The sequence below is a fragment of the Dendrobates tinctorius genome, unplaced genomic scaffold (assembly GCF_039654945.1).
Source record: "Dendrobates tinctorius isolate UK_male_01 unplaced genomic scaffold, ASM3965494v1 ptg000230l, whole genome shotgun sequence".
Classification (NCBI taxonomy): domain Eukaryota; kingdom Metazoa; phylum Chordata; class Amphibia; order Anura; family Dendrobatidae; genus Dendrobates; species Dendrobates tinctorius.
In genome coordinates this window covers 1,673,260-1,688,189 of record NW_027361897.1, presented here as the reverse complement: position 1 = coordinate 1,688,189, position 14,930 = coordinate 1,673,260, and the positions used below count along the sequence as shown (strand labels likewise).

At 42.0% G+C, this 14,930-nt stretch overlaps 1 protein-coding gene across 2 annotated transcripts in view; it reads right to left on the bottom strand.

Moving 5' to 3' along the window:
• The window catches only part of SFXN2 (sideroflexin 2), a 93,961-nt gene that overhangs the window by 36,088 nt on the left and 42,943 nt on the right, over nt 1–14,930 (bottom strand). For both annotated transcript variants that reach the window (XM_073555757.1, XM_073555756.1), the window contains exons 6-7: nt 7,941–8,026; nt 5,098–5,158 (exon numbers count right to left, since the gene is read on the bottom strand). In XM_073555757.1, the coding sequence (XP_073411858.1) occupies nt 5,098–5,158; nt 7,941–8,026 (147 nt within the window). The remainder of the gene's footprint in view (nt 1–5,097; nt 5,159–7,940; nt 8,027–14,930) is intronic.

Genomic DNA, 14,930 nt, shown 5'->3' with positions numbered 1-14,930 from the left:
GTGGTGCAACGTGGCATTGGTGGATGGAACGAGACATGAAATCCCAGATGTGCTCGACTGGATTCCTGTCTGAGGAATGGGCAGGCAGGTCCATAGCATCAATGCCTTCATCAAGCAGGAACTGCTGACATGCTTCAGCCACATGAGGCCTAGCATTGTCATGCATCAGAAGGAACTCAGGGCCAACTGCACCTGCATATGATCTCAGAATGGGACTGAGGGTCTCATCCCAGTACCTAATGACAGTCAGGGTACCTCTGAATAGCACATGGGGGGCTGTGTGGCCCTCAAAAGAAATGTCTCCCCACACCATTACTGACTCACTGCCAAACCGGTCATGCTGGAGGATGTTGCAAGCAGCAAAACGTTCTTCATGGCGTCTCCAGACTGTCACATGTTCTCAGTGTGAACCTGCTCTCAGCCATGAAGAGCACAGAGCGCCAATGTCGAATGCACCAATCTTAGTATTCTTTGGCAAATGCCAATCATCCTGCACAGTGTTGGGCTGTAAGCACAACACCCACTTGCTGATGTCGGGCCCTCATACCACCCTCATGGAGTCTTTTTCTGATAGTTGGAGCAGACACATGGATGTTAGTGGAAAAAAAAAAAGTTATTCAGCTCACCATTAGATGAATTTCTGTGGCTTTGGGTGTGAACTCCAGGATGGTGCTTGTAAAAAGCAGCTGTGGTAATCAAACAAAAAAGTTCCAGCAACAAACATCCAAATCAGATTGTCGTTTAGTATGTTTTTAAAGGCATTGCAAGATGAAGTTTTAACGTCTATTCAACAATCTGATTTGGATGTTTGTTGCTGGAACTTTTATGTTTGACATGGATGTTAGTGGCCTGCTGGAGGTCATTTTGCAGGGCTCTGGCACTGCTCCTCCTGTTTCTCGTTACAGAAAGGATGAGGTAGCAGTCCTGCTGCTGGGTTGTTGCCCTCCTACAACCCCCTCCACGCCTCCAAGTGTACTGGTCTGTCTACTGGTATCTGCTCCATGCTCTGAACACTGTGCGGACAGACACAGTTACCCTTCTTGACACAGCTCGAATTGATGTGCCATCCTGGATGAGCTGCACTACTTCAGCAACTTCAGTGGGTTGTAGACACCACCCTAGACCTTAGTTACTGTACAGTACCTCTAGGGGTGAGAACAATGACAAAATGCAAAAATCACCAAAACAACAGCCAAAAAGGATGAGAATAAAGAAATAGTCTGTGGTCACCCCCCTGCAGAACCACTTTTATAGGGGTTGTCTTGCTAACTGCCCATCATTTCTACCTTTTGTCTATTCCATTTGCACAACAGCAGGACAAATTGATCCACAATCGGTGTTGCTTCAGAACTGGACAGGTTGATTTCACATAAGTGTGATGGCCTTGGGAACACTTAAAAAACACAATGTAACTCCTTAAATTTTTTGAGCAGTGTAATATATGGAGGTCTATGTAGGGCCCATTATAAGGCTATGTGTTATGAACAGGTAGCCGAGGAGGAAATAAAAAACAACACAAGCTAAGTCTCAGAAAACCAAAGAGGTTGGTAACTATGCAGACTGCAGACCCCTGATCCTAACACGCAACTAGCAGCAGTCGTGGAGCGTTACTACGGTGGTCCTAGATGCCTCGTCACAACTGGAGAAACTAAATAAGCCTAAAGCAGGAAAAGGGGAAAATTAACTGCCCCAGAGCAGACCCCAAAGGAGAGACAGCCCCCCACATGTATTGACGGTAAAAAAAGATGAAAACACAAATAAAGGCAGGAAAATAGACTGAGCAAACGATGGGGCCAGACTAACTAGAAAGGACAGGAAAGGAAAGACACTGTCTGCAGTCTGCCAAAAACCCTACAAAATGTCCAACACAACTGATAGCAAAATTAACCCTGAAGTCACTAGACTTCTCCCACTATATCAGCACTCTGAAATATTCTGAGACAGAGCAAAAAGAGGCCAATCTAATAAGGGACAAAAAAAAGGCAATTTGGCAAATAAGAGTGGAAATTCAGCACAGCCCAGCCGGGCTGGCTGACCACACAAAAAACTGAAAAGACCAACAACAGCAAGTGTGAACATTAGCAAAAAAACAAACTTATCTTTAGAAGACTGGAACAGAGCTGAGTCCTACACCTGAGAAACAGACTGAATCACCAGCAACAGGATAGGGCGTCGGCTGTCTTATATCCAGTCTGATACTCCAGAGATCCAATCACTATCTTCCTCACCAGGTGGCAGATCACTACCACTCAAACCAACCTCACCACCTCCTGTCACCACCAGAGGGAGAACGGAAGGGGAACTCTCAACTGGTGGAGCAGAAAATGAGCTCATAACAGCTATGTGTGAGCCATTATACTATATGGAAGGCTATGTGGGTGCCATTACATTTAGAAAACTATGTGGGGGCCATTATACTATTTTGACTGTTACTTGGGAGCCATTAAAATATTTGGAAGGCTATGTGGAGGTAATGATACTCTTTGGAGGGCTATGTGGAAGCATTTATACTTTATGGAGGGCTAAGTAGGGGCCACTATACTGGGTGAAATGCTATATGGGGGACCATTATTCTGTATGTGAGCAATTATACAGTGTGAAGGTTTGTGTGGGGGCCACTAGGCTATTTGGAAGGTGAGTGGGGCATTATACAATGTGGACGGTTGTGTTGAAGCTATCATACTGTGTGGAGGGGTGTGGGGGCCATTATACTGTATGAAGGCCTATTATACGGTATGGTGAGCTGGGTGGAGGTCATAGTTGGGGCATCATACTGTTTTGTGGTCACCATACTTTGAGAGGTGGGTTACAGTAGGGTCTTCATACTGTGTATGTGGAGGAATGTTACAGGCCACATTATTGCTATATATGCCCCTGCATAAATACATATGTAAATTGAGTTCAAATCTTTATTGGAGGAGTAAAGGATATGGATGGAACTGGTATAAGAGTGCTGATAACACACTGTATACAAGTCTATTTTTCACCACCTTCAAAAACTTTATTAAACGGGGTTGTCAACTACTGATTTTTGATAGCTAAAGTATCCATTGTAAAATAAGAAAAAAAAACTCTCCTGGACCGGTGACAAGCCTCCAATGTTGGTGTTTAGCCTCCTAGCAGTCAAGTGCCATTATTATGTCACGTGAAAGCTGCAGCAAATCGACGGCCGCTGATCAGCTGCAGCTTTTTAGTATTCCAACAGAGCGGAAGTACACTTTGATGGAATACTAAAGGATGCAGCTGATTGGCTCTAAGAGTCATGACCGTCTGAAGACTGAGCGCTAACATTGGGGGAATGGTGCCAATCTAAAATTTAAATATAAAGGTGTTTTTTTGTTTCATGATGGGAAGTTAATCTATAAAGAATGTGTCGTCCAGTAGTGTACAACTGTTAAGTAAAATCTTATCAGTGGATTTTACAGCTGGCCATAGAGATTGAAACGGATGCATGGCTTAGTCTGTATACAAAAAAAAAAAAAGTGTTTATGGTGTATTTACAGCCAAAGAATAATAAAAAAAATTGCAGCTTATAGTAGAAATAATCATAGAACATGTTAGCCAAAAATCGTATATATCTATATGGGGAGCTTAAAAAAGTTATTGCGCCAGAACAAGGATTATGTTATATAATTAGGGTGTAGGGAGATCCTTGCTCTAAACCCCTTGTCGGTCAGACAAGTCTGCGATCACGACACATTTTCTATTGGGTGAAGATGGTAACCATGCGGTTAGTACAGATGCGAGACGTCTATGGCAATGTAAAGACTTCAGAAGAGGGTTGTATCAGCGGACATGTTTCATCTCCATTACTTTGCACTTTTTTTTTGCAGGCATGTGCTGCCCTCTATCTGCGGATTACTGTAATAACGCAGCAGGTGCTTTACGCCAGCACTTTTGTTAGGCTGCACTGCAGTAGAAATGTGGGTATTTCTGCACAACAGTCTGTACTTCCTAACTAGACGCTATGGCTGAATAAGACGTGTGAATCTGAATCACAGCAACACTGCAGTCTAAGAAAAAAATTGCATTTGGACTGGAATGTTCTTATTCTGAAAAATTCAACTGTCGTGATTTTAATTTTTATGCATTCGCATTAGTTATTTGGAAATTTAGGAAAATGTTTCTCAATTGCAGATTCCCTATGCCTACTTTTAGCTACAAGGAGCCTGGGGAGGGGAGGATAAAGCGCACCAGCACGGCTTTGTTTAGTACTTTGCAAACCCCCAACATGAAGCCTTTGTGCAGGTCGAGATCATTCCTTCGTGTTCTGCGGCTGCCTGACTTCTGCGGAGCCTAGTAGGGAAAACCTTGTACAGGATCGTGTCCATTACAAGTAAGGTTATATGAAGGGCTGTGGAGCAGACATGTGCTGACCCCATTTACATTACCCCATAAAATAATCTGACTACAGTTTCTTACAGGTCTGTAGAACGGACACAAGGTGGCACAATTTTAGGCAGAATTTTTCATAAAAATGTCACAATGGTTTAGATGCAGATTTATGTGAATCCAGCAGGAAAGAAAAGTATAAAGTACTTTTCTAACATTTTCCATTCCTTTTGAATAAACATTTTAATTTGGTTGAAAAAAACTGCATGAAAAACTGCAATGAAGTTTATAAAAAATGTATTGTGTGAAATCACCCTTAAGAGCGATGTCCACTAGTTTGATATTGATTACCTATAGAACTAGTGGACAACCACTTCAAATGGTCATCTTGGAATATTTGAAAAAAAAATAAATAAATAAATAAAAGTTACTGGGTATTTTTCCCAAAATGGCAACGCTGTCTATAGGCTCTGTCCAGCATTACTGTTCTGCTTCATTTTGCTTAAATTTGGCAGAGCTAAAATACCAGGGAGGCCTAGGTCAAGCCATTTAATATTGGGAGAACAAGACCATTTCCTATCTTATCAATTATCAACATTTAGCAACATGCCGTAAATGATACAGTAAAATATTCAGGATTGAGAGTCCTCAGTAGTTGATACCTTTTAATGGCTTTTCTATCTACTGGCTAACACGGTACAAAGATATACATCTTTCCTGTATCACAGTTTACAGTAGTTATTCGTTTCCAAAAGACGTTTTTACCTTTGAGTGCCCAAGCTTGTTATCATTTTCATCCGTCACGGCAATGCCATTCAGAATTTCCCTACATGAAAACAAAAGTTTGGCACTTCATCAGATAGTGATCTTTTTTTTTTTTTTTTTTTACAAACTATCAGTTATGGAGAGAAGATGGATATAGGCATTGTGAAAAACTACATTGAGTTATGATTCCACTCCAGTCATGGTGTCCCATAGACGCTGTGAATGACAGCTCTGCCGCTCTATGGGATGGAGGGCTTGCTGAGCAGTGAGGATTGTGAGTGACAGCTCTACCATCCAATCTGAGGCGGCGGTTCGGGTATTGTGATTGACAGCTCAGCCATCCTACCTGGCAGGGTCTTTGGGATCTCCTCCAGGTGTCATCCATTCTGGGTTATTACAGGGTTAATTAGCATTTTGACAGTTGTCAGACCATTGCCAATTGTAGCTTTGCTCAAGTGGTGCTTGCTTTGAGTTGTATGCTGATCTCCGTTCCAACCTTAGATTTACCTCTAATCGTACATTTGACTTACCCCTTTGTATTGATCCGCTACCTTCCTGATACTCTGACCTTGAATTGTTACCTGATTCCGCTTTTGTCTTTTCCCTTTGTCTATTATGACACCTCTTAGCACTGACCCAAGATCACTGAACTATCCTACCACACTGTAAGTCCATGAGTACTGACTAGCGTCACACATGGCTTTCGGTTTGGTCTGCATCAATGTTCTTACGCATTATTGTCACCTGATGCATCTAATTCAAGCAAAACAAACCAAAGAGCAGCAAAGTAATGATAATACACAATGGTGCGACCCTTGATTAATGTCTTCTGGGAAGCAAGCCATTTTCCCAAATTCATTGTCTGCCAGTATATATCTAGGACATACTTGTCCAAACAGATCTTCCCTAACAGTAGTATTTTTTTTACACTTGTATAAATAGGCATCCCCTTATTGACCAGTTCTGATCTGTTGATTAAGGATCCAACTAAGCGTTATCAAGTTGGAAGAAATTCTGTCCATTTATCATTATTATCATGGAACTCACAAGTGTAAGCAGAACTAATATGACTAGCAGAAAATTATTACTACATTAAAGAGGCGGGCCACTACCTGGATTATCCTTCTTTAAAGAAAATAATCTGCCTTGTCAAACAAAAACAAAATGTCTCTAGCACCGAAGTCTCATTCAGATTTATTGGCGCCGGTTCTGCTGGGTTCACGGCATCATTATGCCACCTGAGCATTGCTGCCAATCAGTGGCCACTATCGGGCTGCTGCACTCTAACTTCCCTTGGACAAACGTCCGACAAGCAAAAGAAGTGTAAGTACCACGACACATTAGCAGCCGCTGATTGGCTGCGATTCTCATGTGGCAGTGCCCCGGCGCCTACATCGCTGGAATGGCACCAGTGTGGGAGGCGAGTATATATTTGTTTGGTTTTGTTAATAATGCAGGGGGATTAATGAAACTAAACCTAAAAAGGGGTTGTTTACATAATGTAAGGCATTCAGTTGCTCAACCACTCAGATTTGGAACACATTTTCTTTTGCACAATATCTAAATACAAATCTGTCAAAAATAACTTTATTTTTGGAAGATTCCTTCATCTTTGCAACCATTTGTTTAAATTTCTTTAACATTGCTTAAACATAAAAAAAAAAAAAAACACGAAGCAATTTTAAATATCTTCCCATTTTATCCAATTTGTCTGCACACCTCCTATAGCAACCTAACAGATGGTGTGGGTAACGACACAGACTACAAACCACCCTGAGTGCAGTCAGACCCTGCAGCCATGTGTGACCATGCAAGAGCCCCCAAATATCAGCCAATATTCTGACATCTGGGAACAAATGAATTGTAACAATGGGTGATGAACATAAACTGGTCTCGGCACGTCATTTTAGGATACGACTACACACAAGTCTGTTTGTAGTCTGTAACCATGGGAACATATTTCTGCACTGGAGCTGTGCACACAAAGCATTTTGGATATTTATAGTCAATGCTATTTGCAAAAAAAAAATGGTTATAAGTAGAATTGAGCAAATTTTTCAAAATTCGGTTCCGATTATGATTGACGGCAAATATTATTTTTGAACTATTTGCCGAACACAGCCAAACGTCATTGGAGTCAATGAGAATAGAAATGAAGGAATATGTTCGGAACCGATCATCAAACATAAATTCGGAACGAATAGGGTACCAATATGGCACGAATATGGCAAATTCAGATTCGGAGACTGATTCTGAACATATTCGCTCAACTCTAGTTATAAGGCTACAGCTGTGGACTGGCACTGTACGGACACAGAAATAAGCAAAGGAGGAATTTCTGTTGTTCAATCCTTAGATTAGACAAGAGGCAGTGATTAACAATGGGTCTGATACTAGTCACATAATCAGATATACCATAATTCCCTAAAAGCTATCTAATATGAATGGTCCATTTATGGAAACTACTGGCTCCATAATAATAATAAATTTGTGTAGTGACAGTAACTATAGTGAGGGCAAGAGGGAGAGTCATACACAGGCCCTGAAGTCATTTGGCTCATATAAGACCACCAATACCAATAAAGACCCATGATAGTTGGGGGCCTTGTTGGAGGTTTTGAATTGGGAAGTCACAAACACTTCAAATTACATCACTGGTTAGTGATATGTTCTACTCCAGCAGATAGTATGAGATTAAAGTCCACATGTGAAAACTAGCTATGTACTCCCCCACCCGGTTTCAAAACTCCGGCTGTTACAAAATTACAACTCATCATACCCTGATAATTGCAATGCATTAGATGAAAAAGTGTAGACAGATGTAAATTTCGGGTTAACCTTACTGTTGTCTCATCATAGGAATGTTCACACAATTGGCAGCAGCAACAGCAGCAAAAGGAACCCAACGAGCAATTAACGGGGGCGCTTTCTGGAAAAAAAAAAGGACTTATTTCAACGTGTTAAAGAACCAACGGTCATCCCAGGAGTCTGAACACTGGATCTAGACATGATAATAATGTTAAAGCACATAGAGAGCAAGAGCACCAAAACGAACCATAGTGTAATAATAAAAGATATTACTTAAAAAAGAAATTGTACAGTGACAACAACCAGAAAAGAACCGCAGGTCAGAGGTACACCGCGTTTCGGTTGAAGTTCCTTCTTCCCGGGGAAGAACGAGCGTTGGGGTGGTGGTACTGCAGATCTAAGGAATTTATACTACCATCTACATGTTCTATACTCCCTACCTTAATCTACCTTTACATATACATGAGTCAATGTTCACTGATGGGTTTATTTTTCCATTGATGTATTAGGTACTTACCGCAATACAGTATATATGTGAACTATCACTTTGTATTTGGCATATTTGAACCTACTTTGTGTACCTCTGACCTGGAAATCTTTTCTGGTTGTTATCACTGTTCATCACCCTACAAGGTCTGTACAATTTTTTTTAATAATTTAATAAAGTTGTACAGCACCAGAAACCTCAACAATAGAAAATAGAAGTGTGTTCTCAGCCTATAATGGTCCCCAACCGGACCCCCCATTGCCACTCCATACTGCAGCCGATGTATCATCTGCCGGTCTCCTTGTTTCTCCTGTGCAGTAGTTGTGGCAGTCACCTGGCACTGCCCCCTCCGCCAGGAAAAGGAAGTAAGAAGACCGGCAGAGGGCACTGGGAGCAGTATGAAGTAACAACAGGGGTCTAGGATAAAAACCACAGAAAGAGGAAAAAATCCTCCAATATTTGAGAAAAAAAAAGAAACAGGCAGAGATGCTTACCTGTCTAAACAGGCCTCAATACAACTGCACTAACAGGGTGCAGCGGACCCAAGTAAAATGGCAACTGCACAGGTGCAATAATTCCTAATGAAACAGCCAGCCTACAATCAGGGATTGGCCGTGTGAACACTGCCACATACGGATTGTTTTTTTGCACTGGTGTGCAACACAGCCAATCCCTGATTGAAGGCTGGCTGTTTCATTAGGTATTATTGCACCTGTGCAGTTGCCATTTTACTTGGGTCCGCTGCACCCTGTTAGTGCAGTTGTATTGAGGACTGTTTAGACAGGTAAGCATCTTTTACGTCACCTTGAGACAATTCTTAACATGTATGAAAGTAGTGAACAATCACTTTAAGGCTATGTGCCCACGTTGCGTTTAAATCCGGACACTGAAAACCGGACTCCTTCCCAGAAATCGCACGTTTTTTTCCGCGCGATTTTAGCGCGATTATGTTCATGATTTTGCCGTGATTTTCGTGTGAGATATTCAAGCACTTTCCAAGCGATTTGAAGCATCGCTTGGAATGTGATTGACAAGTTGGTCACACTCGTCAAACATAGTGTTTGACAAGTGTGACCAGGTTTTTACTATTGAGGCCGCCTATGCGGCATCAATAGTAAAAGATAAAATGTAAAAAATAATTTAAAAATAAAAAATCGGGATATATTTACCTTCCGACGTCCCGCGCAGTCTCAGCGACGCTCCCGTTCCCAGCGATGCCTTGCGAGACCTGTGATGACGTTGGTCTCGCGTTGCTATAGCGATCTCACGAGACCGCTAGAGTCACGCGAGACTACGTCATCACAGGACCTTTCCGCAAGGCATTACTGGGAACGTTGAGGCCCGGGAAGGCAGCGCGGGACGTCGGAAGCTAAATATACCCCGATTTTTTATTTTTTATTCTTTTTTTTACAGGGGTATGGTACCCAGGGCCTGGAGGACAGTCTCCTCTCCTCCACACCGTGGGTACCAACCGCACATGAGACGCTTAACTTCGCGCATGGTGGGCATAGCCACATGCGGGAAGTAAGCGATTCTCATGCATTCCTATGGGTGCGGAATCGCAGCAATTCTTTGCGATTCCGCAAAAAAGAATGAGCATGCTGCGATTTTTTCCGCGATGCGATTCCGCTGCGGAAAAAAGCGCAGCATTAGCACAGCATGTGCGGAATGCCATAGGAATGCATGAGGTGCGTTCTGTACAAGATTTTTAAACGTTTTCGCAGCGTTTTCATGCCGAAAATCGCGGCAAAAATGCTTAAAAATCGCATCGTGGGCACACAGCCTTAGGCCTTAGGCTGTGTGCCCACGTTGCGTTTTTTTAAGCGTTTCCGTAGTTGCTATGGGATTCCGCAGTTGCTGTGCCCATGCTGCGGATTTTCCCACTGCGGAATCGCATAGCGGTAAAATTCACAGCATGTCCATTATTTCTGTGGAATCGCAGCAATTCCGCCTCCATAGGATTGCACTGAAACACTCACTTTACGCATGTGGCTATGCCTACCATGCATAAAGTAAACGCTTCATGTGCGGATGGTACCCAGGGTCTGGAGGAGACTCTCCTCCATGCCCTGGGTACCATATTCCTGTAAAAAATAGAATTAAAATAAAAAATAGGGAGATACTTACCCAACGGCCCCCGGAGTCCTCCCGGCTCACAGCGGTGCTGGCAGCATCTTCCGTTCGCGCAATGCATCCCTGGGATGACGTAGCGGTCACGTGATCGCGACGTCACAAAGGTCCTTCAAGCAAAGCATCCCTGGGAACGGAACGTACCGGGAGCGCCACTAAGGACATCGGGGGCCGTCAGTAGTTGAGAATAACCATATATTTTTTTGTTAATTATTTTTAACAGTCTATTACTATTGATGCTGCATAGGCAGCATCAATAGTAAAAAGTTGGTCATACTTGTCAAGCACTATGCTTGACAAGTGTGACCAACCTGTCAATCACTTTTCCAAGCGATGCTTCAAATCACTTGGAAAAGCGTTAGCATTCTGCAAGCTAAAAACGCTTGCAAAACACTTGTGTTTTGCGGGAAAACGCATGTGAATTCCGCATGCATTTTACCCGTGGCAGGGAGTTGCGGAAATGCTGTAGACATTTCCGCAGCATTTCTGCAACGTGGGCACTGGGCACATAGCCTAATGGGAGTCTCTCACCCCCCCGGGTCGTATATGACCTATTAACCCCTTCATGACCCAGCCTATTTTGACCTTAATGACCTGGCCATTTTTTGTAATTCTGACCAGTGTCCCTTTATGAGGTAATAACTCAGGAACGCTTCAACGACGCATCCTAGCGATTCTGAGATTGTTTTTTCGTGACATATTGGGATTCATGTTACTGGTAAATTTAGGCTGATAATTTTTGCGTTTATTTGTGAAAAAAACGTAAATTTGCCGAAAATTTTTAAAATTTCGCAATTTTCAAATTTGAATTTTTATTCTGTTATGTGACACAAAATAGTTAATAAATAACATTTCTCACATATCTACTTTACATCAGCACAATTTTGGAAATTTTTTTTGTTGTTATAATGGTTAAAAGTTGACAAGCGATTTCTCATTTTTACAACAAAATTAACAAAACCATTTTTTTTTAGGGACCACATCACATTTGAATTCACCTTGTGGGGTCTATATGGCAGAAAATACCCAAAAGTGACACCATTCTAAAAACTGCACCCCTCAAGCTACTCAAAACTACATTCAAGAAGATTGTTAACCCTTCAGGTGCTAAACAGGAACTAAAGCAACCTGGAAGGAAAAAATGGACATTTTAATTTTTCCAACAAAAATTTTTTTTAGCATCAATTTTTTCATTTTCACATGGGTAACAGGATAAAATGGATGCTAGAATTTGTTGGGCAATTTCTCCTGAGTACACCAATACCTCATATGTGGCCATAAACCACTGTTTGGGCGCACGGCAGGGCCCGGATGGGAAGGAGCGCATTTTCATTTTTTGAATGGAAAATTAGCTCCAATCGTTACCGAACACCATGTCGCGTTTGGAGAGCCCCTGTGTGCCTAAACATTAGAGCTCCCCCACAAGTGACCCCATTTTGGAAACTAGACCCCCCGAAGGAACTTATCTAGATGTGTGGTGAGCACTTTGAACCCCCAAGTGCTCCACAGAAGTTTATAACGCAGAGCCGTGAAAATAAAAATATTTTTTTTTCCTCAAAAAATGATTTTTTAGCCCGCTATTTTTTATTTTCACAAGGGTAACAGGAGAAATTGGACCCCTAAAGTTGTTGTCCAGTTTGTCCTAAATACACTGGTACCCCATATGTGGGGGGGACCACTGTTTGGGCACAAGTCGGGGCTCAGAAGGGAAGTAGTGAGGTTTGCAGCTATTGCAGCATCGGCCATGGCTGGATTGTAATGTTTCACCATATTTCTTTGGGGAAATATTACAATTGCTCTGATTGGCTGTTTCACTTTTAACAGCCAATCAGAGCGATTGTAGCCACGTGGGGGCTAAGCCACCCCCCTGTGGTGAAGTACAAAGGGTCCTGTGTGCAGGTCGGGTGACCTTTCAGTGACCCCGGTCACCCGACCCGCAGGGGGGCTATCAATTCATGACGCCACATAGGCGTCATGGGTCGGATTGGCACGACTTTTCATGACACCTACGTGGCGTCAAAGGTCGGGAAGGGGTTAATATGGGCATACAGGTAATAGAAATGTTACACTAGCCCTACCTGTATGCCTCAAGTTAACGGCCTTGTTGTGGAGAAATGTTATATTCTGTCTTTATGCTAATGATTTCTTCCAAGTTCTGGGACATGCGGTATTTGGAATAAATCCCTGCCTACTGTCTTCATTGTAATACTTACCTCCTCCAATCAGTGTCAGTTACGGCCCTGGAATCCCACGCCTGTGCCCTGCACTCCCTCAGAAATACATAATGGATGCTTCCTTCTGTGGGCACTGCATTCAGGGATCTTCTGCACTGGTGAGTCACTGTGACCTCCGGCGTGTGCGCAGATAAGATTCTCTCCCCACTAACTCCCTACACAGTCACCGCTAGGAACCATGTGTACATTGCGAAGACTATGCAGGGAGGAAGTGGGGAGAGCACCTAATCAGCGCACACACCGGAGGTCACTGGAGCGGAAGTCGCCTGCGCAGAAGATCCCTGAATGCAGTGTCCACAGAAGTAAAGATGAGGTATGTATTTCTATTACCTATATGCCCATATTAATAGGTCATATACATCCTGGGGGGGTGACAGATTTCCTTTAAGATTCCCTAGTGTTCCTCAGCATGGAACTATACTTGTATACATATGAGTAGCTCTTTTCGTTAGGCATACTATGTTGGTCACTGTACAATGGTGATATAAGTTGCGCACATCTTGTTAATGTGTTACTTACAAAGACCCTACTAGGTGACTTAAGAATTTTGTGCAGTTAATTTCTAGTGAATGTAAAATGCACAGAGGTATACAAAGTCCAACATTAAGTCAAGATAAAAAGCAAGGGAGTACATTGATCAAGGGGGCCACAAAAAGTAGTTTCATATCACCACATTCTCCATGCTTGAGCAAGGGAGTTCAAAAACCTTTAAAGAACGCAGAAAGTTCCAAAATAATAAAGTATGCTTACTGATCCCCTGCCATTTTGCTTCAAACACTGCCTGGCCCCCCACTGGTCTCCATACATCATTTTCAGTTTGGATGGACATGTGACCACTACAACCAATCCATGGCATAGTGTTCACAGGCCCATCTGGCGGAGAAGGAATTACAGACTGTTGGGTAACTTAGGCAGCATTAAAAGTTGAGTGGCTGAAGGTTGGTAAGGTGCATATTGCTTATTCCATAAAACAGAGAATCCAGCTCACCGGGTGTGAATATGTATTATCCCAGGCATGATGTTGCTCTGCTGAAATCATATTTAGGGCATATGAACACATTGAGTATCTGCAGCAGATTTTCCTGCACCAAAAACCAGAGTTGACAGGAAAAAATGTGCAGTTTTATTTACGTGTTTTTACTTGCGTTTTTTCCCCATTCATTTGAAAGGGTGAAAAATGCTGCAAAAATGCTCAAAGAATTAACATTCTGCAGATTTGAAAAAAAGCTTTCAGGCTAAGTTTCCACGATGAGTTTTGACACTGCTTAAAAAAAATGCAGCATCTAACCGTAAAGTGGATAGGATGTACAGAAACCTCATGCCCACTGTACTCTTTTTTTTTTTTTTTTTATGGTGTGAAAATTGACCTGCGGTGCGTTTTTGAAATCCACAACATGTTAGTTAATTTCTCTTGCAAGTACACTGAATTTTATGTGGGGATTTTCCCAAAAAATGTGCTTGATGCCAAAAATCAACAGGTAAAATACGCTGAGGAAACGCTCTAAAAACGCATGTAATCCACATTTGTATGTATCAAAGTTTTGCCAAAACCAAATACCAACTTAATTTAAACATGACCTACGAAAAAAGAGACAAAAACGAGATAAAATGAAATGTAACAAAAATGCAATAGAAAATGCAATGAACCTAATTTAGCTAATAGGTGCAGAACATCTGCAAGATCAAAAACTCATCGTGGGAACGTAGCTTGATTCAGATCTGCAAGGAAAAAATAAGCACCATGAGCTTGAGATTCCAGAAATCTCAATCACATTGCTGGTACTGTAAAATGCAGTGTTTTATTGTTTTTTTTTTTCACCCTTGATTAGTGGAAAAAATATTTTAGTTTATTTATGTTAAAACATTCTGCATGCTTTTTTTACATTTTTTGTTCATTTCAGGGGTGGAGAACCCCATTTAAAAAGGTTGGATGACTAAAGAAAAGGCGGCTGTGAAGGTTTTCAGTGGCTATATAGACTGTGTCCACTCTTCTGACGGCAGCTAAGCATATTCTGGGAAACAAATCTTCCCTTTACAAGGGCTACAAGATGTGACCATTTGAAAAGATTCTAAAGCTGGAATGTATTGGAATCTTTTCATATTGTCCCTCATCATCAGTTGTCTTTTACTTTTTTATATATTTTGCATTAAAATTTGTCCCCATTGGTGTTGGA